The sequence below is a fragment of the Rosa rugosa genome, chromosome 4 (assembly GCF_958449725.1).
Source record: "Rosa rugosa chromosome 4, drRosRugo1.1, whole genome shotgun sequence".
Taxonomy (NCBI): domain Eukaryota; kingdom Viridiplantae; phylum Streptophyta; class Magnoliopsida; order Rosales; family Rosaceae; genus Rosa; species Rosa rugosa.
Window position 1 is genome coordinate 34,508,634 of NC_084823.1, and position 22,140 is coordinate 34,530,773.

A 22,140-nucleotide genomic window follows, 5' to 3' on the forward strand; every position below is an offset into this window, starting at 1 on the left:
ATGATGCTGATAAGAAGACTCCACTTATCTCCGAAGCTGTGATATTACTACTCCACACTCAACGCGCGTTGTGCTCTTTTTCTCCTTCGACCAAGGTTGTTTTTTCCCACAGGGTTTTATTACTTGGCAAGGTTTTTAACGAGGCAATTTCGAAGCGCACGGCCTAGACAATGCTATTAAACATGAAATATCCAAGGGGGAGTGTTGTAGTATACATGAATCATATTGTAGTATATATGAGTCATAGTATAAATGTCTATATCATGTATAGAATATGTACTTGAGTATAAAGAGAGGTGCTTAAGTGTAAAGATAGGTATAGTGACTTATATGATAAGCTTTATGCCAAAGGGGAACAAACATGGTTATCTCCATCATCACAGCCACAATGCCACAATGTAAAGCTAGAAATGGAGCTGTCATCAAAGTTGTATCATTCTTTAAGCATCTCACACCTCAATTGTATTCCTATAAATACCTCCTTGTATGAGATGAATAAACACACTTGAATCTCCATTCTCTCTGCAACATTACTCTCTCTCTCTCTCTGTCAATTTATGTTTGTCCTCAAACAAAACACAAGTTAAATGACAGCATAGAATTAAATCAAGCGAGGTTACAAATCAACCTTTATGGCAGAACTTGAAATCTTTTATATTCCCAGACCCAAGACCAAAATCCTATCCTTGAAATCTCCACACCCACCAAAATTAATTAGCAAAATAACCCATCAACCAAAAAGAGAAAGAGCGAGGAAGAAGGAACACTACGGGCTTGGTTCCAGTTTTTTCCTTCTCTTTTTTTTGTTTTTTTGTTTTTATCTTCTGTTCTCTGCAGGGACAAAATGGGGCAAAAAAGTTTACAAAAATTTAGAGAGGTCCATATACCAAATGTGGAGGTATGAATAGAAGCACTCCTGCTAAAAATGCAAGAATGTCATTACTTAAAAAATGATGACTTCCCCAGCGCTTCGGGGAACACAAGCAATTGTTTGTCTCGCTTTTGAAATAGAAATTGGGATCAAAAAAGAGGGAGAGTAACTCAAGGAACAGAAAGAGTGGCTTTGATACAGCTGTGGGTCAAAATGATGCTACATTTAACAATTACAACTAGTTAAAATTGCTGAGTAAACAGATATTTGATTTAACTGCAGATCCTGTGTCGTAACTCATTAGTAAAAATATTGTATACCGCAGCTTGATGTTGCGAGAGAATGTTTAACTTTGTCGCTTCTTTGCAATGGATTGCTCCACAAGATACCTATATCAGAAAGCTCAGTCAAACAGTGGAATACACATAAATATTTGAACTATAAAAAACAATCCAAGGATCACCAAAGAAAAAGCTAAGCAAGGCCATATTGTTTGAGAGGGACATATAATATACAAAGCAACAAACATTTAGATGAAAATATATAAAGATGCACAGCGGTCTTGTTGTGTAGTGACGTGAAATCAATAAATTTGCAGCCAGTGCCATAAAAGATGTGTAAAGGAACCAAACCCAGCAATCAACCAATTTAATGAATCTGTGCAACTCATATGTTTCTAGTGCTTTCACATAAAAGTATTTAATAGCTCAAGCACCACATACACTCACAATGCATAATCAAATGAGTCTGAGAGCCCAATTGCCAATCACATTCCTGGCTCTATATGACCAGTGCAAAACCCTCTCAAGGATACACAGAAAATTGAATATTTATTCGCAGGTCTCACAGAAATTCCAAGCATATAGCATTGTAGTTCAAGAGCTCAGGTAAGATATGCAATGCAAATTACAAATAATGAAAGAAAGTAATGCAAATTAAGACATCTTCCAGTACAACACCCCATATAATGAGAGATTGATGACCGGTGTAGTTAAGAAAGGAATATGATGCGATTACAATACAGCTAATCGCATGAAGAAACAAGTCATTTGATTGAAATCATTTAGTAAGGAAATGATTACATACTTGCCGGTGTAGAAACCTGCGGAATACCATGCATTCAGTACCACACTGATATCTGTCTCTGAGCCAGTAGTTTCAGCCATTTCTGATTCATCTTTCTCATCCTTTTTCTCTGTATTTTTATTGGGGGGGGGGGGGGGGAATAGATGATAGAATCAGACAGAATACTCTTATCACTTATTCAAAACAATATCAATTTATATCGCCAACACAAACCATGCTTCAGGCATGGAAAGTAAGGGACCAAAACATGACATGAAACAAGTTGTCTAGTGATAAGATGAGAGCAATGAACAATATATCTGTGTCATTGATTTTAGATCATGATCAATCAGTCAAGCTAAAGCCTTTGGATATATAGTTATGTGTGTGTTAACAGCAGAAAGTAAAAAAACATTAGCAACATGATTACACTATACAAGGGAAGTAAAAACAGATTTAACAAAGAACATGTGTCAAATTGTGCTGATCAATTAAAGAACACACGTGCCATAAAGATGTGCCTAGTTCAGTAGGAATTCTTACCTTCACTTATACTAGAATCAACAGTAATATTTGTTTTCATGGATGATAATGCTCTTTCTGCAGTCCCAAATGCTGTCTTGACAATTTTTCTATCTTCAAGAGATAATGGTTTCCCATTACTTGTTGCCAAACAAGCTTCCGTACAAGTTATACCAGCACATGTCGAATCCAACGGACAAGCAGGAAATGCAGTGCATGAAGTCATCAAGCACGGACACATGTACGGGCAACATGAACCCACAACAGCCGGATCAGAAGGTTGGCTAGCAGGGACTGCATTTTGTTCGTAACTAGAAACAGTACCCCACTGTACACCAGAACCTGAACCTGAACCTTCACCAGAATACTGGTAATTCCCACCACCAAATTGATGAAGTTTCTCTAGAATCTTCTGTCTTTTCTCCTCAATCTCATAATACTGGTTGAGTAACTTTGTATAATCTTCTCCACCTTCTGAATATGAATAGTTGTTTTGCATGTCCTGAGCATCTTGTGAATAGGGGTCAGGTACATATGAATCTAAACAATGATTTTCTTTAACTTCTGAAAGATTACCGGTCTCTCCCATTTCCATAGTAGTCTTCTGCATATCTTTTGTCAGGTCATCTGCATCCCCTTGTACTCTTAAAGCACAAGAAGAGGTAGCAAAATTAGTATGTTATATATTCAAAGATATACAAGCAATTACAGCATCATAACCTTTAATAACTATTATTTAACACTTTAAGGTTTGCATGCCTTGTTAGAAATGATTTTTAGCCAATTTCAGCCATTCATTGCCGGTGGACGCTGTCGTATATATTAACTATCTATAATTATTTTTCAGTATGCTTTAATCTTTGAATGACATGCTGGAAGAGCTGAGTTTGAGCCTTCTTTTGTTAATCAAAGTCCTTTATGCCTACAGCTAATAGAAGAGCAAATTAAATTTGCTCCGTATGGCTGCCCTCCCATCTAGGGTATTTTAGTGAAAGGTTATTATAAATCTTACTAGAACTGCTTTAGAGACATAACCCCAACAAAAGTAAAAGTATAAACAGCTGTAATCAGTCGCATTCGCATACAAAAACCAAACCACCAACAGAAAACACAACATAAAGACGAATAATAGCAAACACTCTGTCCGAACAACAGGATGTGACCACATTCTTGCAACATTACTTATAAATAATTATAAAAATAAATAAATAAAAATAAATCTCTCCAGGATTTTAAAGGAATGAGGAAAGTAAGCCTTGAGAAACAATTAACCATAGCAGTTCCTCATCTAAATGTGGCACCTTAAATGCTTAGACCTACATGGCTTCACCTTCAACCTTTACCTAGCTTCCATATTTTTTTGCTCAGTTCAGATTGTTCAAGATAAGATAAGGCGGTCTTTAACTTCTGACGATATAGATGTAAGAAACATATTAGCAATTCACGGATGGACTCAATTATAACAAATATGGATCGAAAATGTGTAGTCTAAAGCAACTGTTGAACTTGCTGTACCAGGTCTATATCCATATCAGACATCTTCAAGAAGTAAATAGTGTGGAGTAGTTGAAGAAGGAGAGGGGAGATCTTATCTGTTGCTTCATGTAGATTTTAAGCTTTTCTACAACTTTTCAATATATAACCGTGTTGGATCCTTTTGTGATGACGTGGCAGCTCTAGGTGAAAATCCTAGCAACTAAATTTATAGCAGAGGATCCAAGTCCTATTTGTTGCATGAGGTTGGGTTTTGGTGAGAAAAGTTAACCCGATGAACTAGTGGGCACACAGAACCCGTAAGCACCTCTACATTTCTAGGCTTCTATGATTGAACCTATTAGGTCCGAAGTTCCAATCACACTAGTTTTATCAGTGGGCTTCCATCTCTTGATTACTTATACAACCTAGAAAGCACAATCTTCAATATCTGAATCAACAAATCAAGCCAACAGACACAAAAGTTCTCTGAAACACTAACAGAATCTATTAAAATGTTATATAAACGCCCCCAAAAGCTCAAAACCATAAGCAGCACAACTACAATACCTTTGTTTATGTTTTTCAGCTCTTTAAAAAAAAAAAAAAAAAAAAAAGTTGCCACAGAAATACCCAAAACAAAAGGTACAAGAACAAATCTATAAAGGGTCATGAAAATTCAGAAAAACAATGAGGGGTCACCTTTTAGCCTCGTGGGTTTGACCAGCCTCAACAATGACTTGTTCTTCAGGACTGCTCACAAGTTTGTCTTCCTGGGTTGGACCTTGAGTGGGTTTCTTGCTATGCATTTTCTGAAAATTGAGGTCAGAAACCAATCAACTAAACAGAACAGATGCTGCTCTGCTCAAAATTGAAATAGGACTAAGACTAGGATCACTCAATTGAAGTAGAGAGAAAGAGAGAAGCTTTTACCTTGTAGGTAGTCATGGCGTTGTCGAAAGCATTGATGAGAGCCGAATCGTCCCACAAGTCTCCTTCTTTCTTCCCCATTTTTCACTCTCCTCTAAAACCCTCTTGATTGCCTCTCCCTCTTCTCCTCTTTTATTAGCCTTTGCTTCACAGACTTAAAAGAATGGACAGAAATAACCCTAGAACATCCATTGGATGAAGACACGTGGCAACATCAGAATCCAGTGGTCTACAATCTCTCTCGCTCTTCTATCCTTGTTTTCCTAGTGTTGTTTACTCTAATTTGGGTCGGGAATGGTGAAAATGCATGGAAGAAATTTCATCTGTTTGGATTGATTCATGCTTTTCTTTTCTGGGTGTGGTCTTCTTGTTCAATTATATATATGAGCCATGCATGACCGATTTAGAGTGTAAAGAAGAAATGGGCATGGCCGACCCATTCTTCAATCATGCATGCAGGTCAGTCAAATGGGAGATGTTACTGGTGATCAATACTGCACATGCATTTTGTTGAAGAAAGCAGGCCGGGAGGTGGACATGTATCGAATCGAATCAAAGTGTACGTACGTAGGACGGTCTACCATAAGCTAGCTATTCGCTGTGTTAAACAAAACCGAGTTAACATAAAGTGGTGAATCCATGCATCATGCATGTACATTTATCCATCGTAAACGAACAATTACATGCTCATCGATCACTTGCTATCTCTCAATTAAGTTACACAACCTCATCACTTGCTACCTCTCAAGTTTCGCATATGTTTCTGGTATAGGTCGATCATAGGTTAAATCTTGTCACCTTGATGTGGTTTATATACACGTATCGTATTTCACTGACTATGAAAACAAACAACTATTTATATTATATTAAATAAGTTACATTTAGCCCTCTTATTTAAAATGGGAGCTGCATGTATTCTAGGTTTAAAGGGTGCAACTCTATTCATATCAATGAAATCAACTTTGCTGTTCATTCAACATGATATACCGGGTAGAATTTGCTAGCTTATGAGTGTTCTTGAGCTGCTTAATAGGCTTTGAAGTTGGAGAGGCCATGACCATAAATCTTGAGGAGAAATGAGCCCATTCAACAACATTACCAACTTGAGAAAGAAACAAGAAGGGGAAATGATCGTTTACCCAATTTCAGCTTAACAATTGCTCACTTGCACAACGAAGAGTTTAAAAACCCCATTTACCCAAAACACTCTAAGGGATTATTTCCCCTTTACCCAATTAATTCTTTTTTAATTCTTTTTATTAATTTTTGAGACTTATTTGCCCTTTCCTTCTTTCTCACTTAGAGAGAGAGAAGTCATCCTCCACCTTGCTAAGCTCCGGTGACCAGTGGCAGCCGCGGACTCCTGTGACCGGTGATCGGATTCCGGCGACCGATGACCGGTGAACGGAATCCGGCTACCGGACTGGTGACCGGATTCCGGCGTCTAAATTAACTGGCCCCTAATAATACCCAGTAACCATATTATTGCCCCCCAGTAATCATATTATTGCCCTCCAGTAATCATATTATTGCCTCTCAATAATCATATTATTGCTGCCCAGTGATCATATTATTGCCGCCCAGTGAATTGTATAAACTCTCAAAACCAAAATGAATACACTACAGCACAATTGATCAATTTATAATCAAATTAAGGCCTCCCAATAATCATATTATTGCCCCCAGTAATATGATTATTACCCCCAGTAGAAACATTATTGCCCCTCAATAATGTTATTATTGCCAAGTCAATTTTGAAAAAGTTTGCTGGGCAAGTCAAAAAATTATCAAACCAAGCATATGACAAGTATTCATATAGTGAGAGAAGTCATATAGTGAGAGAAAACAACTTTTTTGACCGATCACCTTTGCCAACGAAATCATAATAAAAAGCAATCACTACTGGAGAAATAAAATTTGACCAGCCAGGAAATGTAGTGGGTAGCAAAAAAAAAAAAAAAAGAAACTAGAAACTGATTTGGGCACCCAGTAAAGCTCTGGGCACCCAATCACCATCTTCGGCGGCACCATGGCTTCGTCTCCGGCGTCTGAAGGCTATACGTCGGTCGACGTTCGGGTCTGGACGACGAGTCGGTCGTTTTATAAGTCGTCGATCGCTCTTGGAGGTTGAAGAAGCTCCAGCGCCGGCTCCGATCGCTGTAATTTCGGGTCAGCCACATCGGGCGTTCGGGTCGGTTGCGGAGAGAGATAGGGCCTGGAAAAGAACTCGGCGTCGAAGATGAAGGACTGGAAACGAACTCGGCATCGAAGATAAGGGTCTGGAAACCAAATCGAGTCGAACTGATGACTGGAGAGAATTGAACGTTGATGACTTCGAAGGTAGCCATAGAGAAACTGGCAGCTAGGTCGACGGAGGGCGGCGTCGTCGTCTTCAGGCCGAGAGAAGCAGGCGGCCTTGTCGATGGAGGGCATCGTCGCCATCGTTGCAACCGGATATGGTGATCGGAGATCAGAGAGAGAGGATCAGATATCAGAGAGAGAGAGATCGGATCTGGTATGAGGAGAGAGATAAAGACTGGGATTTTGTAATTTCTTAATATGAGGGCAAAATTGTCACTATAGGTTAGATTGGGTAATTAGGGTTAAAAAACTCTTGGTGGAGTAAGTGGGCAATGTTCATGCTGAAATTGGGTAAGTGGTCGCGGCCCCAAACAAGAAATCAGACATTAATTCAACAACATCAATCCAACACTAGCAAATAGATAGTAGTCTTAAGAGAGGTCATCTTTGCATAAGGTTTGGAAACAACATTAACTTAACATCAACTAGTCATAGGCTACCAATGTAGTTTTGGTACAGAGGTCAGGTATCAATCGCCTTCATTTAGCTCGGGATATGTTGACTTTGAGCATACGAACGCCTATCAACTCAAACAGACAATCATCACGTGCTTCCAATTGATTGCCCTTCACAAATCCTCTCCAACTAGCACGATTGAATCTTGCATTTTTCCCACATTTGCTGACAGCACACTGAACAGTCCAAGTTCTTTCACCTGAAGTCTGTAAGGTCACAGTAGAATGAGACCCTATTTCACACAGATGTTCGATGGTGAAGTACGAAGGTACTTTCTGCAAACATGAGAAAAGGTAATAGTAAACACATTATCCAGTGTATCCAACACGTTGATATCTCTCATTTTAAAACTGGTTCTCTTGAGAGAAGCTTACCAAGAAAGATGATAAGTATTTTTCAGTCATTATGACCCGAAAACTAGGCTTGTCCCCGAATTTGAAATTGTTAGCTCCATAAAAGTCACGTTTGTTGTCATTGTTTTGGTCTCTGCCAGCAGATGATGCAGAGGGAAAGGAGGTACCTTTTGAATTGGGTGTAGACATGCATCCACCAGCTCCTGTTTGATTCCCATGATTAATACCATGAAGCATGCATCGGTTACTGACTTGCACAAACATAACCAAATTTGAATACGTACCTCCACGAATTGAATAACCTATTTCCATATTGTTGCAGTTGAAAATGTGTACTTGGAAATAAGAATGTTCGCCTTCATAGCTGAACACTATGAAGTAATCTTGGTCTATGGAGTAAAAGTCTGTGAATAGTTCCCATCCTTTTTGTAACCAGATTCGGCTACCACGAATCGTTTTTTTTAGTTCTACTGGCCATGGTGTTCCGCAATTGGGAACCTTGAGGAATATGGAGTCTGCCATACAATTCCCATACTTCGTCACAGCTGGCTCTGGAAGTTCCTGAAATTCATATATAGCTTCCCATAATTGATATATGCATGCAATTGTGTAGCATTCAGGAACATCAATGTACACAATGATCATCATTCAATGATCAAGACGAAGGGTATGCAAATCAATCAAGATGAAACTTAGTAACGTTTACCTAATGATCAACATGTCTGCTCGCGTATAGCTTAATCAAGCTGCAAACCCATAGAATGCTACTACGTACTTACAAATTAATAAAGACTAAACGAGAGTGCAAACAAAAGCATGTAATTGCTTCATTCTTCTAAATGAGAGAATAAAAGATGTAAAGGTCTAGATGGGGCATGAGAAATGAACTAAAACCGCATTTTTTCCAGTGACTAATTAAAACTGACAATTACACTATGGCATTGGAAATAAACATATGGAAGGACCAGCTTGAGTATATCCCTATTTCTATAACATTTGCAGTACTATGTTCAGTATTTACAAAAGATTCCATTCAGATATATATATATATATATATATATATATATATATATATATATATATATATATATATATATATATATATATTCTAATGCGTGAAAAAATCATTCTCAAAAGTGTGAGAAATTGATGAAATAATGGAGTTGGAGCACTCCCCAAAACAGATGGTAAAGCAGTCAGCAATCAGAGAAATGAACAAATTACACCAACTCTCTACTTAGATTTGAAGTGTCCAGATATAAGTAAGGCATTTTCTCCATACCCATACGATGATCAGAATTATAAAAGTATTCAGCTTTCACGGTGATGAAATATCAGAAACCAAGCGGATATACAACCCCTTCTTTAAAAAGACCGAGTTTTTTTCATATACATTATGAATTGAAATTCTCTCTAGTTCTCATAAAATAAAATAAAAAGTCAACTTCTTCTTGTATGTGTTATGTTTTCCTTCTTTTTGTCTTAAAAAAAAAAAAAAAAAAAAAAAGGTCCTGGTTTCAAGCTGAAAAAAGTTCAAAAATCAAACAGATGAATTCTTTCTTCTTTCTTTCTTTCTTTGTTTTTTTTTTCTTGCCAAACAATGAGTTAAAAACTTGCAACTTTCAAGCTGACAAAAATTGAGAAATGAAGCAAAAATGTATTGACTTTCAACTTTTAAGGTCAGGAAGCTAAGAAATAGGGCCAGATTTTCAAGCTTTAAATGGCTCATGGGAAAAAGTTAAAAGGCAGAGGTTCAAGCTCACAATTACATACCTTCCCATCTTGGAGATCCACAGCAGTAACAATCTTCAAGTAGAAGCTTGGAGAGTCCACTGGGAAGGCATGTCCTCTTCCCTCTCTGTTGCTCCGAGAAGCCATTGGGCGTGACATTGTGGCCATCTGATCTGTGTTCAAAGGTTCAACTTTTCTTTTGGAAACTGAGGTTCAGACTTTGAAGGATGATTTTGGCCTGGTGTAGGTGTAACAAATCTCCTCTTCTTAAAGAGAGTCATTACTTTGTCAGTGAGTGAAATTTAAAGCTTGCAGCTAGGAGAGGATCCCCTCTTGAGCAAGGTTTTTACCTGAGCTGCTTAAGCTTTCAACTAGATGAAGGCACGTGTCTATTGTTAGATCTAATGGTCTACAATTCCTCTTTTTATTTCTCTTCTCTTTTTCTTCCCAACTTTCCTTCCCTTCCCAATTTTCCATCTTCTAACGGGAAAGCTTAGGAAGTTCAGGTGAAAACTTCGCTCAGGACCCTTAGGGTCTAACCTGTCAAACGTTATTTAAGGGAATACCCAGACTACTAGTCAGTCTTAACCCCGAAACCCTGAGTTCTTCTTCTCAAAGAAAGATTTCACCTTTAGCTTCTGAAAGTCTCACCCCCCATTTTCCACAGCCATGAATGATGCAGATGTATACTCAATTTGGGTTACCCAATTCTTCATTTTTAAATCAACTTCACAATTTTGCAACAAAAATTGACAACAAAATGCTTACTAGTGACAAATGATGAGATGAGAGACCACTGGTTCCAACTCTTTATCATTTGACACTAGGGTTGGAGATGCCCTTAGGTGCTAACTTCTTCCCTAAATGGAAGGAAAAACATCAGGTGTCATGCTTCTTCTGATTCATTTATATGTGATTCCTTTTGAGGGCGATTTTTGTCAAAACTTGTCCAGATTGCTTGAGGAATGTCAGATGCATTCGTCAATTCGTCAAAGAAAAACTTGAAAGGGGCAGTCTAGATTGTTTCTTCTTTATATAGTTTGGCATATACCTGGTATTTGAAAAAGAAAATGTTCATACTTTGCAGGTTCGGGTATCAGTCTCAAGGCATGGACTTAGCCCCATATGCCACCCCTTTACTCAATTAATTCAGGTGTGATTGGAACAACTTCAATTAAGTCCTACGTACTTTCTTTTAGTTCTGAGGATAAGCACAGCCTTTTGCTTTAGTTGTATAGAGTGCTTTGCTTTCTAACAGCCTGAATCATGGTGCTGAATGCAGGAGAGGATGGGCGTTGGCCAACAATCACAGGTGATGACATTGAGACCCCCATGTTGTGTGCCACCAGAACAAGCGATACAAAATACAGTTGATGACTATTGTCCAAAGTACTCGTTTTGCTTTTCTACTATTTACATTGGAATATTGGAAGGCCTATAATATCCTAGTTTGCTACACTCTCTCCTTCGCCGTTTCTCTCCCTTCTCTCATTGCTTCTGTACAATATTGAAACTCCTCTCAAGAATCTTTTCCAAAAGGTAGTTTTCAATCTTTTCGTTTGAATTGTTTATGATTACCAAGGTTATTCTTCTAATTTTATTTGACTAGTTAGGCACTTGTGAAACTATGAATAAAGATGCTCAATCAGCTCAAGTTTTAATCCTTGAGTTTCTCAGATAACGATGAATGATTGAGATGCTTTTTTTAGTTACGTTCTTCTGTGTATAAAGTTGAAAGTTGTGCAAGAATCAAAAGCTGATACATTGAAATCAGCTAGAGATCAGCTTCGATTTAATTAGTTGGATTTCAAAAAGGATTTTACGGGTGATAAAAATTTAGGACAAGAATTATTTGGATCTGGTCTCTCAAGGGGAAAAATATACTTTTGTTCTTGTTTCTTTTCTCTTTTTTTTGGTCAAAAGATTTTATGTTCTTTTTTTTTTGAAAGGGAAGATTTTATGTTCTTGAAGTACATAATTTGGGAGGCTAGGATCTGTTTCATCTTACAAAACAATCGAGGGTGATAAATGATTAATGATTCACTGCATTTTATTTTTTATTCGAAATGAGATGCCAGCCCAATTGACGGAGAATAGTCTGAACGATGGGGCGAGATATACTCCAATTAACAAATTGTACTGATATTTCTGGTTGAAAAACGGGGTAAATTGTTCATGCTGATGTCATGACACACACAATCATGCTTCACACACAATCATGAATCAAAAGAAGAGACCATGACATGTTTTGAAAAACTTCTCTCCAACTGTCGAGAGAGGAAAAGAAGTCTGTCACATTAGTGACCTTTGGAAGTAAGAACTCTATGACAGGTACAGCATCTGACTTGAGGGTTTATGGTGACATGGTGTTAGTGATATGACAATTTTCTACCGGGAAAGAGTAAGATTTCACTTGTTAGTAGTAAATGAAACTTTGTTTGTAACAAGGCATCAAATATAGTGACATTAAATAAAATGAAGTCATCTCATTCCGTTTTACACAAAGCTCTTTCTATGTTATACTCAAATCTTACCAATCTTAATCTTTTCTAACTGATGCTAATGAGGAAATTAGAAAAAATTCAGAGAGCATATGTAATACAGCAGCTCAAAAAGCCTACTAAAACATTTTGTTTGTTTCTTGTCTGAATGGCTATCCAATCTTCCAGAATCATATATCGATGGTTTTTATGATATCAGACAACAATAACCCAAGTGAGACACCAACAGTAAAAAAATCAGGAACACAACGCATACATCCAGTAAATGTCAGGACAGACTTGGTAAAGAAGAAATCTACATCAAACTACCAAACTTTGAAGCTAATATGATGCTTCTATGGCACTAATCCGATCATTAAGATATAAGAGGTGCTAGAGAAAGAACTGTTGCGAAATTGGCTTTAAACTTAGTCTACTACAAAGTAACTAGAGTTCAATTTACAATTGTTGTCAACAACTGACTCCATCTGTACAGTATACACCCGAAAACTGAACCATTTTGAGACAGCTCCGATTTCTTAAGAATTCAGCTCTTGCCTAAATATATCCACAAAAAGAATCCATCTAATAGATGGTGAACTTACAAAATTAGATCTTGGCGTAGTGCATACTTGTGCTGTTGAAGGACCAGTGGAACTTTGGTCAGGAGTTGCACGGTAAGAATCTAGTCTGTGGAATTCAAAAAAATATAATTAACTTGCACATAAAAAAAGCACCAACAGCTTGCAATGAAAGATAGTAGGATCTAAGAAATTACCTGACTATAAAAGCTGAGCAATAAGGAATAGTGCTGAAAGATGAACTAATTCCATGTTTGTGACAAAGAAATATTCGGGGTAGATGCCTTTAGTCCTTGTTTGCCGTGTATAGCAGATTTCAGCACATTGTACTGTTCAGTAACAGTATTATACAGAGCTTGTGTGTATGCCTCCTTAGCCTGCTACAGATAAGAGCTCGATTACTTAGAAATATCAGAAACAAATAATTGAAATGAAATGCTTCTAAACACGTGTATCCTCAGATCAATGGCAAAGAGTTGTCCTTGCAACATTATGTAAAGTACATGAAGCAAAATAACCGAAACAATGCACATCAACTAGGAAGGTAGATTGAACCGACCTCTTCTGGACTTTCACAGGAAGCAGTGATATCAGAGAAAGAGATTTCAGGTGCCACCGATAATCCAGTACCATGGAAGGCGATCATTCTCTTCTCCCCAATTTCTTTTTCTACCTGGGAAAACATTGTGTCACAAGAGGAAAGGTAGCATCACAAGAAGACCAGATCAGAGAAAACATACTTGGCGTGGAGGAGGCATGATGTTGTGACACAATAATGCCAAGGGATATATATGCCCTGGAGCAGCAGAATGTTCAGCAAGCCTTCTTAGATTGTCCAGTGCAGAAGCATCAAAAGGTGCCTGATCAATTTATATTAGGATGAAGTCCATTGCATTATGAAGAGAGGATGTACACACAGGTGCACTTTTTGTGTGTGTTATGTACATAAAAAGAAATTTCATGAACAAACAAGAAAGAATATCAGCAACCAAAACTATTAACAAAGTGAAGCTTGCGGACTGGGTATTTATTTTTATTCTATTATATTTTTATTTTTAAATATTCAAGCAGAATCGGCCTATCTTATACCTTCTTTGAAGCACATGCCTCTCCACTACCTCCCAAACATCATGTAACATATTACAAAGACCAATCACAAAAGTTCTTTTAGTTTTAGAAAATGATTATATTGTGTCACATATGCCAACATGAACTCAAAACTGTATCCTCCATCACATAAACCGAAATTCTCAATACTTGAGTTAATGTTTTCTTCAGCACAATGTTTTCCAGGATTTCCTCAAGTTATTTCAGAAAATAATGATGGGATTGTACCTCCAAAATATGTACATTTGTACAATCTATTTAGGCTGCCTCTACAATTATTGAGGCATTATTTTATCTATGTTCAGCCAGAGAATTCCATTGATAAACAAATTATTCCTCCAAATTTTACACCTACACATAAGGTTACCTTCAGCTGCAATTACAGCATAGAGATACAAATTTAAAACCTTATATAGTAAAAATTATAGAAGATACTTCCAAGATAAATATCATAGGGAAAAATAAACTTCTATCCAGATCAAAACTTGTATCAAAAGTCACATAACAAAATAAAAAATAAAAAAAGAAGAATATATATATATATATATGGGTACACGTAAGTGTAAGTATCAATAATGAAATTGAACATATAAATAAACAATTTGTTTCCCAACTTCAAATAGATGCAAAGTTGAAAGAGCTTACTGGGAACCATTCTTCTGTTACAGGATCTGGCCGATCCCTTCCACCACTTGGTGCAATCCATATAATTTGTGACCCACCCCTGCACTCAAACATTTCCAGTTAGAAAGCTGCATTTAGAGAACAAAGGGAGATAAATTTGAACCATTTAATAACACAGTTTTAACAGAGGTTCAAAAAATGCATAATGTATTTCAGGAACCCATAATACTGAAACAAACGGATGCATCTGAGGCAGTCAACCAATGTATTACCCAGGACGACATGTACGATAGAGGATACAGCTCTTCAACTCTCTTAACCCAACCACCATCAGATATCTGGGATACTTTTATATGCATTCTAACAAGCGACCTTGTATTCTACATATTGATCACTGGCAACTTAAAGAAGTTGCGAACCCAATGCTAGATGGGAAGGCCATTATTATACTTTTTCTGTCACTACCACGCATAGCAGTTGCACCTGACTTCCACAGCCCTACTGTTATATACACAGTGTACTGATACCATGATAGTACATCATTCCCTTTACCACTGATGGAAATTAAAGCAATCACCTACAGCTTGGGAAACCTCACCACCAGAAGAACCTATAGGTGACTAGGCCATTCAGCATTTTGACTTTCAATGCTGACCCTCAAGTTTCCTGTCCAGCATGAAGTGAACAAAAAGTTTTCTTCTCTCATTGATACTATCCCCATCTGATAGAATCATAATTCCTTTACTTTAATTTCCCAATATATAATGCATACTAGAATGACGGAGAAAAAGAGGGGCATAGCTTCTCTGTCATCATTTTATTACTAGCCACTTTTCACAACTATGAGATGCCCTTTAATTGGCTAGTTCTGAAACTGTTTATGCTTTCTAGGGTTCACAGATAAAAGGAATACGTAGCTAGGAGAAAAATAGAAGAGATACAAAAAGCTAAGATTAATGTTTGTCCAGGAAAACAAAAGCTTTTTAACCAAAGACATTGTAGGAACACCAAAAGTAAGACATTCTCAAGTCAACTTTAATCCATATACACAGAACATATAGAAGTACCTTAATAGCAAAGCCATTTCCTTCAAACTCCGTGTGTTTGCTTTTCTTTTCATTTCAGCAAGCTCAGGAACATCATTCATGTGCTTTTTTGAGTAAACACATATAAGATTCCTGGGAAATGCAATGACAATGGAGATTTCATCAGTTAACAATAAAAGCAATAGAGCTTCAAAACTAATTTGTACCATGCTTAAGAACTTCACAAGCACCTTCCGATGCTGAAGGGCTTGCAAAGAGGATCTGTCAAAACTCTATCTCCTGCTATGTAGGTCTGTACCAAGTCTAAAATTTGGTTAAATAAGCATTAATAAGCGCTCATAATAGCTGTTAATAAAAAAAAAAGTGCACATAATAGAAAATTTGTCATTATAGACTTAAAAAAAAAAAAAACAAACAAACAAACAAGATCATATCAATTCACCATTTTCTCAGCAAGATGTGGGTTTGTTGTTTCAAGCAACAAGGCAATGACAGCTGGATCTGCTTCAGTTTGGTGATTTGATATCAGAATAATGTTGTGACCCTGAACAGTAATCCAAACCCATGACATCAGTTGAGTTACTTCTAGTCTTCATGGGACAGTAATTAATACTTTTCAGTTGAGATTAATACTTTTAATCTCATGACTGGCCATAAGAATATGAGTTAATCATCATTTACAGAATAACAAAATTCATCAAAATAATATGGCATCTGCATATTTGCATACCACAGAAGCATCAAGGTCTTACCACTGAACGCTCAAGATAATTAATGGTGAACTATAACTGTGATATCTAGAATCTAGGCAAAGTTATATACCCAAATCTGATCAGTTTGCTTTGGTGGTATAACATGTTCCATTGCCAAACTGGTAAATAATAGCTATCATTTCCTAGCCTGAGAAAAGATCTAAAAGGTAGAACCAGATCATTTTAACTAATGGAATCTTCAGTTTATCAGTTCAGACAGAAACTTATTCAAGAATATATATATATATATATATATATATATATATATAGTCATTCTGTATCAAGTTGCTTCCAGAATACTTTGACATGCAGATATAACCTAAATTAACTGGCATAATGCATTGAACCACACTTTCTGCATATCCAAGACATAACTTTGAAACATCAAACCGAGAAGGAAGTTGAGTGTAACTTTGCTAGTAAGAATAGCTTTCCACAATTTTACTATGTTTAGAAGTTAGAATAAAATCCCAAAATAAATGGTAAACATTATAATCAAACTGAATGGTCAGACTAGGTACCTGTCGAAGCTTCTGTTCCATGTCATAGAAAACAGATATATTACCAACATATGAATTTCTGCACCAAAAATCATCAACGTTTAGGACATCTATATGCTAACAAGGGAAATGGCAATATCTTATAGCGAGACTAAAACCTATGACCTAATCACTTAAACAACCCTACCAATGCGACTCAGTCAAAGCTCTTGGGGTAAAGAAATAAGGAATATTTTGACCAAAATCACACGAACTACCTTCTAAAGATAGAATTTATCTATTTTACATAATAAAAAAATATAAAAAAAGGCTTCAACTGATGTCTAACTTCGACACATCTAACGAAGTGTGTACTGCATGCATTCACGTAAGCACAAACAGACTACGTGCATATGGAGCAACTGATAAAGATGTAAAAGGGATATAAGCTGTCAAGTCACCTGAAATCAACTAAAGGACGAATATAATTTTGTCCAAACATGTAGTAGTCAAAAGGCTCTCGCAGTGCTTTGTGATATGGTGAGAAGACAAATGGGTCCTGAAAAATGCGGCTATATCATATTCATATACATGAAATCAAAATGATAAATCTGGTTTCCCATATCTGTGTTGCATATACATCTAAAAATGACTGCTGTATAAAAATGAACATGAGCTCCAATATTACCTCTATATCCAAGAATATGCGATCTAACACAGCACTCATATTTGACAGAACAATTTCATCTGCCTTGGGATTTCCACTTTGGAGAATCTGAGTCACAATAAATTGTGATTAGAAACAAAGTATAATGTTTGATTATATATATATATATATATATATATATATATATATAGAGAGAGAGAGAGAGAGGGAGGGAGGGAGGCACAGAAAGAGTATTTCATAAGAATTTTCCGTAAAGGATTTGTTTCTCAAGTATAATGATCTACAGCATCTAAGCCGTTCATGTGACCTAAAAATTGAAACGAGTCCTTATTTGAAGACCTTATTAGTGCACTATTCTCTCTTTGTACAAACAAACTGCTGAGACTGGTGGATAGAATTATTAGCACATTTGAAGATTTTACTTCACCCTAAGTTGACAAAAAAGATGACCAATTCTGACATGAAGTGTTTAACAGAGAACCCTAAACTTGTTTTGCATATAATATCCAGTACACTGAACCCTCATTAATAGGTTTGAACCCATGCATGTATATTAGGAACGTTTACTAATCCAACCATATTCAGTATGTGACAGAGTAAAGAGCATTCGGAAGAATATATAAATCGAATATCCTGACTTAATTGACCGGTCTTGTGACTATCCAACAGAACAAGATGTTCACTAATATATTTTACGAGATTCGCATGAGAATGATGGTCTACTCTTGGCTTTTGCTATTATTTTATAAACTAACAAGTCTTTTATCACTGCTTATAACAAAGCTTAGTGTGTATATTGCAATAAAAACCAACAAGCATCCCATTTATAGATGTGAAATGTAAAATGTCATCCCTATTAACTGCCAAAAAAAAAAATACTGTTGTAGTTCAAACCAAATAGTAAAGTAAAATCATTAAGACAGAAATGAAATTTACATAAAAATATAAAATGGCTATAATGCAAATAACAACATGGTTATAGTAATCTGCATACATTGTTAGATAAATTATTGTTTTCAGATCAAATTGAGCAAAAACATTTGGTCGATAAATTCAAAAATAAAGCTTCAGAAACACAACTACGTAGAGTAAAGCATGAGTATAAGAATGAAGTTTACAGCATTTTTGTAATTATGATATAATTCCTCCATTCCTGAAGCAACATTTGAAGGAAGCCTTCCAGCTTCTGTTTCCATCCTGATTGCGGACAGCAGCTCTGCATATGAACATTTCGACCTAGTCAACAGAAGTAGAAAACTAACATTCCAGAAAACTTGAACAAAAGCTGCTAAATAAAGGAGAGTGCATTTCAAAGAAACCAGAACTTTTCATTCGCATACTTCAATTCACTATAATAACCAAATCATAAGTGTTTTGTGGTAGCTGTCTGACTTCATCTCTACATTCAGATACCTTCTGCATCTTCTAAACAGATTTCCCATTCAATAGAACTCTTAAATGAATAATAGAACAAAACATTTACAAGAAGTATTATTCAACAATATATGCAAATAAGCTAGGAAAACAAGAAATGCGAAAGTGGAATTCATTTAGAAGTTAGAACATTCTCCTATCCTTCCTACATGAGGCCAGTAAATCATTTTCCAGGCAGGACAGTAAGTGTGATTCACTTGTTAACCATAAGTAGAGAATATGTACATATCTATATACGAAAAGACTTTTTCAAGGTACCTCCTACAATTGTTTGAACTCAAAATTAGGAGTGTTCCATAGATAAAAGTAGTGTCCATTAATAAGTACTATGTATATATGTTCACATATGCACATACAGATACCAATGTACATAATTAGTGTGGTAGTTGAACCTCAAACTTTGAACGAATTTGAGTGGCAATAAGTGAAATGAGGTCTTTGCGTCGTCCTTTTGTTCTCTTTAGATAAATATTATGTTATCATAGCTTAATGACTTTCACGTCAGCACTAAGAAAAAAGAAAATAACAGCATGTATGCTAACCTATTTTGCCTGCATTCCCTATGAATCAATAACAAATCAGGTAACATCAAATGAATATCCCCATCCAAAACCTACTGCATAAATCCTCTGCTCTCAAGAATCATTTAGCACATTAGTGAAAACTAATTATAAAAATATTGATTGTAGTCTGGAAAAATAAATACATTTTACTCCAAATTGGCGGAATAACTCATCATAACTCCATTTGGTTATCAAGCGAAATTTGAATCTTTCATTGTTAAACAGCCGAAAGACCAAAATTCTTTTGATTAGCATGTCCAGTATTCAGCTTACTACGGCAAATTCACCTTGACTACGTGTTTTGTTTAGCAGGAAATAGTAAAAGAAAGAGAATCCAGATTCTCAATAAGTTAACTGAAATTTCAAAAATCATGCGAACACAACCTAACCGAAATTTTCTATATCAACACTCCTCATAAGTCACTCACAAAAGGAAAAGTAGCATGCAAGCAAGACTCAAGAATATCAAGAATTAAGTTAAAAGCAACGCCTCCACTAAGCTAATCAAGAACCTGAAGAATCCAATTAGTCGAATCTTGCAGTCATTTTCTACACAGAAGCACACACACACAGAGAGAGCAAAAGCCAAAGAGCTCGAACCTTCTTCACTGGTGACATTAAGAAACGTGCGTGAATGCTTAGTCTCCCGGCGCTGCGCGCTCTCAACCGCCGACAAAGACGACTCCTCCTCCTTGTCCTTGACCATCTCCGCCATAGCTCTGACCTTCGAGGACGAGTAAAACGAGCAAGGACAGGCCGAGGAGCTCCGCCGCGGACTCGATCTCAGAGGCACCAGCCGCAGCTTCGAATTCGAAGTCGACGACGACAATGACGACGACGAAAGCGATGAAGAAGAAGAAACCCTAGGCGTGAGGAATGTGGTGGATGAAAACGTAGCAGAAGAGAGGATATACATAGTCAGAGAAGGAGGCTAGAGAGAGAGAGAGAGGAATTGAACTCGTAGGCGCTATGATCCAAGAGGGGAGAAGAATGGTGTTGGTGGGTCACGTGCTTCGCGAACGCCCAATAGGGGATGGCTGTGGCGATGGGATTGGGAGAAAAACTGAGAGGGACACCAGCGGAAGGTGTGAGGACACGTGGCGGACTGTGAAGGGGCGCGGCTGAGGAAATGCGGGCTCTTTATTGGCTATGGCCTTGAGGAGGGGAGGCTCTGGTGTCGTTTACTTTGGGCTGGATAAGTCCAAGCGATCAGGCCCAAGCAATGTCATGAAAATAGAAACAGTCCTACTTGAAAATGGCAGCTAAGATTGGATATGCTACTTTACTTGATTCTTTCTTTGTAAAATCAGATTTAATTTACATTATCCCCTCTTAGTTATGAGTGTGACAGTGTGTTATCTTCTAGTGCCCAACTATCAAAACTTTAAATAACTTCACCGTTGTCTCTAGCTCTAGCTCTTGCTTCCTTGAGTGTATTTTGGGTTTTTATATCAGGAAATGGTAAGATCATTTAAGGGTGTTTTACGGTACAATTATCATCAGATCTAGATAAGATGTATTAAAGGATATTGTTGTTTAATTAATCCATCTTAATCTGGCCAAGCAGGGTGGCATTTATGATCCACTAGCTATGTCAGTAATGTCACTGTCAATTATGGAGTTTAAGATTTCGATGATTGGAATTTCACTTGCGTTTTTAATTAACATAACCGCAAGTCGATTAGAACTTATGTGATTCATTCCTTGAAATGGATCCACACAATCTTGAAGGCAATGAGGTGTGGGTTAGATTTAGGTTGTGGTGGATCTAAATCATATGTTTCAAGCTTCAGCTTTTATTTTAGAATAAGTTCAAGCTTTTAGTGGTGGTGCTAATGCAATTAGAATTTGAGCGCCTTCGTTGTCTTTGTGAACTTTATGATTTTTTGTAATATGGTGATCGTGGTCAGTCACTAGTCCTTGCCGTGGTTTATTAAGCATTTAAGCCACCTTTGGGTCGTGGATTTGCCACTAGACCGAACGTTGCTATATCGCATGTCATGTGTGATGAGACTTGGGGTTCACGTAACAAATCCGGACATGGCTTAATGCTTTTACTGTTCTATTTTACTGCTTTCTATTAATAATCCCTATTCTTAGGGAGTTCTTGTTTTAGTTTGATTCGTTCTTAGCCAGTAAACCACGTTCTTAGGAGTGTTAGTTCGTGGGTTGTTATTTGCTTCTTTCTATTGTAAAAGGGCTTGATATAAGCCGAAGTCTGATATTCAATAAACCAAGTTATTCATTCTCCCAATTCTATGAGTTCCAGTACAAAGGTTTTGAGTTCTAACAAGTGGTATCAGAGCCCCATCACAGGGGCCTGATTTTGAGAGAAACAGAAGAGAGGGTTGAGAAGAATGGCTGAAAGTAGTAATGGCAAGTATGTGCAACCTGCCATTCCGGTGTTTGATGGTCATTATGAGCATTGGGCGAAGCTCATGGAAAACTTTCTGCGCTCCAAAGAATATTGGAGTCTTGTGCAGAATGGTATTCCAACTGTGGAGACCGGAGCAGCGCCTACGGAGGCACAACTAAAGCTTATCGAGGAGCAGAAGTTGAAGGACTTGAAGATAAAGAACTATCTTTATCAGGCCATCGACCGTGACATTCTGGAGACAATTTTGGAGGATGAAACCTCCAAACAG

At 37.1% G+C, this 22,140-nt stretch overlaps 3 protein-coding genes across 4 annotated transcripts; all 3 read right to left on the reverse strand.

Moving 5' to 3' along the window:
• Nucleotides 1–1,037: 1,037 nt before the first annotated feature.
• On the reverse strand, nt 1,038–5,018 carry LOC133707178 (uncharacterized). Its single transcript, XM_062132740.1, has 5 exons — nt 4,865–5,018; nt 4,634–4,743; nt 2,480–3,102; nt 1,958–2,066; nt 1,038–1,260 (listed from the first exon to the last, which is right to left on the reverse strand). Exons 1-5 carry the CDS (start codon nt 4,940–4,942, stop codon nt 1,218–1,220), a joined length of 963 nt encoding a protein of 320 aa, XP_061988724.1. The 5' UTR covers nt 4,943–5,018; the 3' UTR covers nt 1,038–1,217.
• A 2,536-nt stretch (nt 5,019–7,554) lies between these two features.
• LOC133742013 (B3 domain-containing protein Os03g0212300-like) lies at nt 7,555–10,016 on the reverse strand. Its single transcript, XM_062169709.1, has 4 exons — nt 9,805–10,016; nt 8,316–8,592; nt 8,053–8,234; nt 7,555–7,953 (listed from the first exon to the last, which is right to left on the reverse strand). Exons 1-4 carry the CDS (start codon nt 9,928–9,930, stop codon nt 7,702–7,704), a joined length of 837 nt encoding a protein of 278 aa, XP_062025693.1. The 5' UTR covers nt 9,931–10,016; the 3' UTR covers nt 7,555–7,701.
• Nucleotides 10,017–12,633: 2,617 nt separating this feature from the next.
• On the reverse strand, nt 12,634–20,505 carry LOC133745498 (glycerol-3-phosphate acyltransferase, chloroplastic). 2 transcript variants are annotated; one of them, XM_062173580.1, is made up of 13 exons: nt 20,096–20,505; nt 18,617–18,714; nt 17,520–17,606; nt 17,293–17,390; nt 16,874–16,931; nt 16,043–16,144; nt 15,831–15,892; nt 15,622–15,732; nt 14,576–14,654; nt 13,564–13,683; nt 13,383–13,496; nt 13,021–13,203; nt 12,634–12,932 (listed from the first exon to the last, which is right to left on the reverse strand). In XM_062173580.1, exons 1-12 carry the CDS (start codon nt 20,409–20,411, stop codon nt 13,066–13,068), a joined length of 1,383 nt encoding a protein of 460 aa, XP_062029564.1. In that variant the 5' UTR covers nt 20,412–20,505; the 3' UTR covers nt 12,634–12,932; nt 13,021–13,065. The 2 variants fall into 2 exon arrangements, with proteins under 2 accessions (XP_062029564.1, XP_062029565.1); XM_062173581.1 differs by having other exon boundaries at nt 13,021–13,200; nt 20,096–20,504.
• Nucleotides 20,506–22,140: the final 1,635 nt, after the last annotated feature.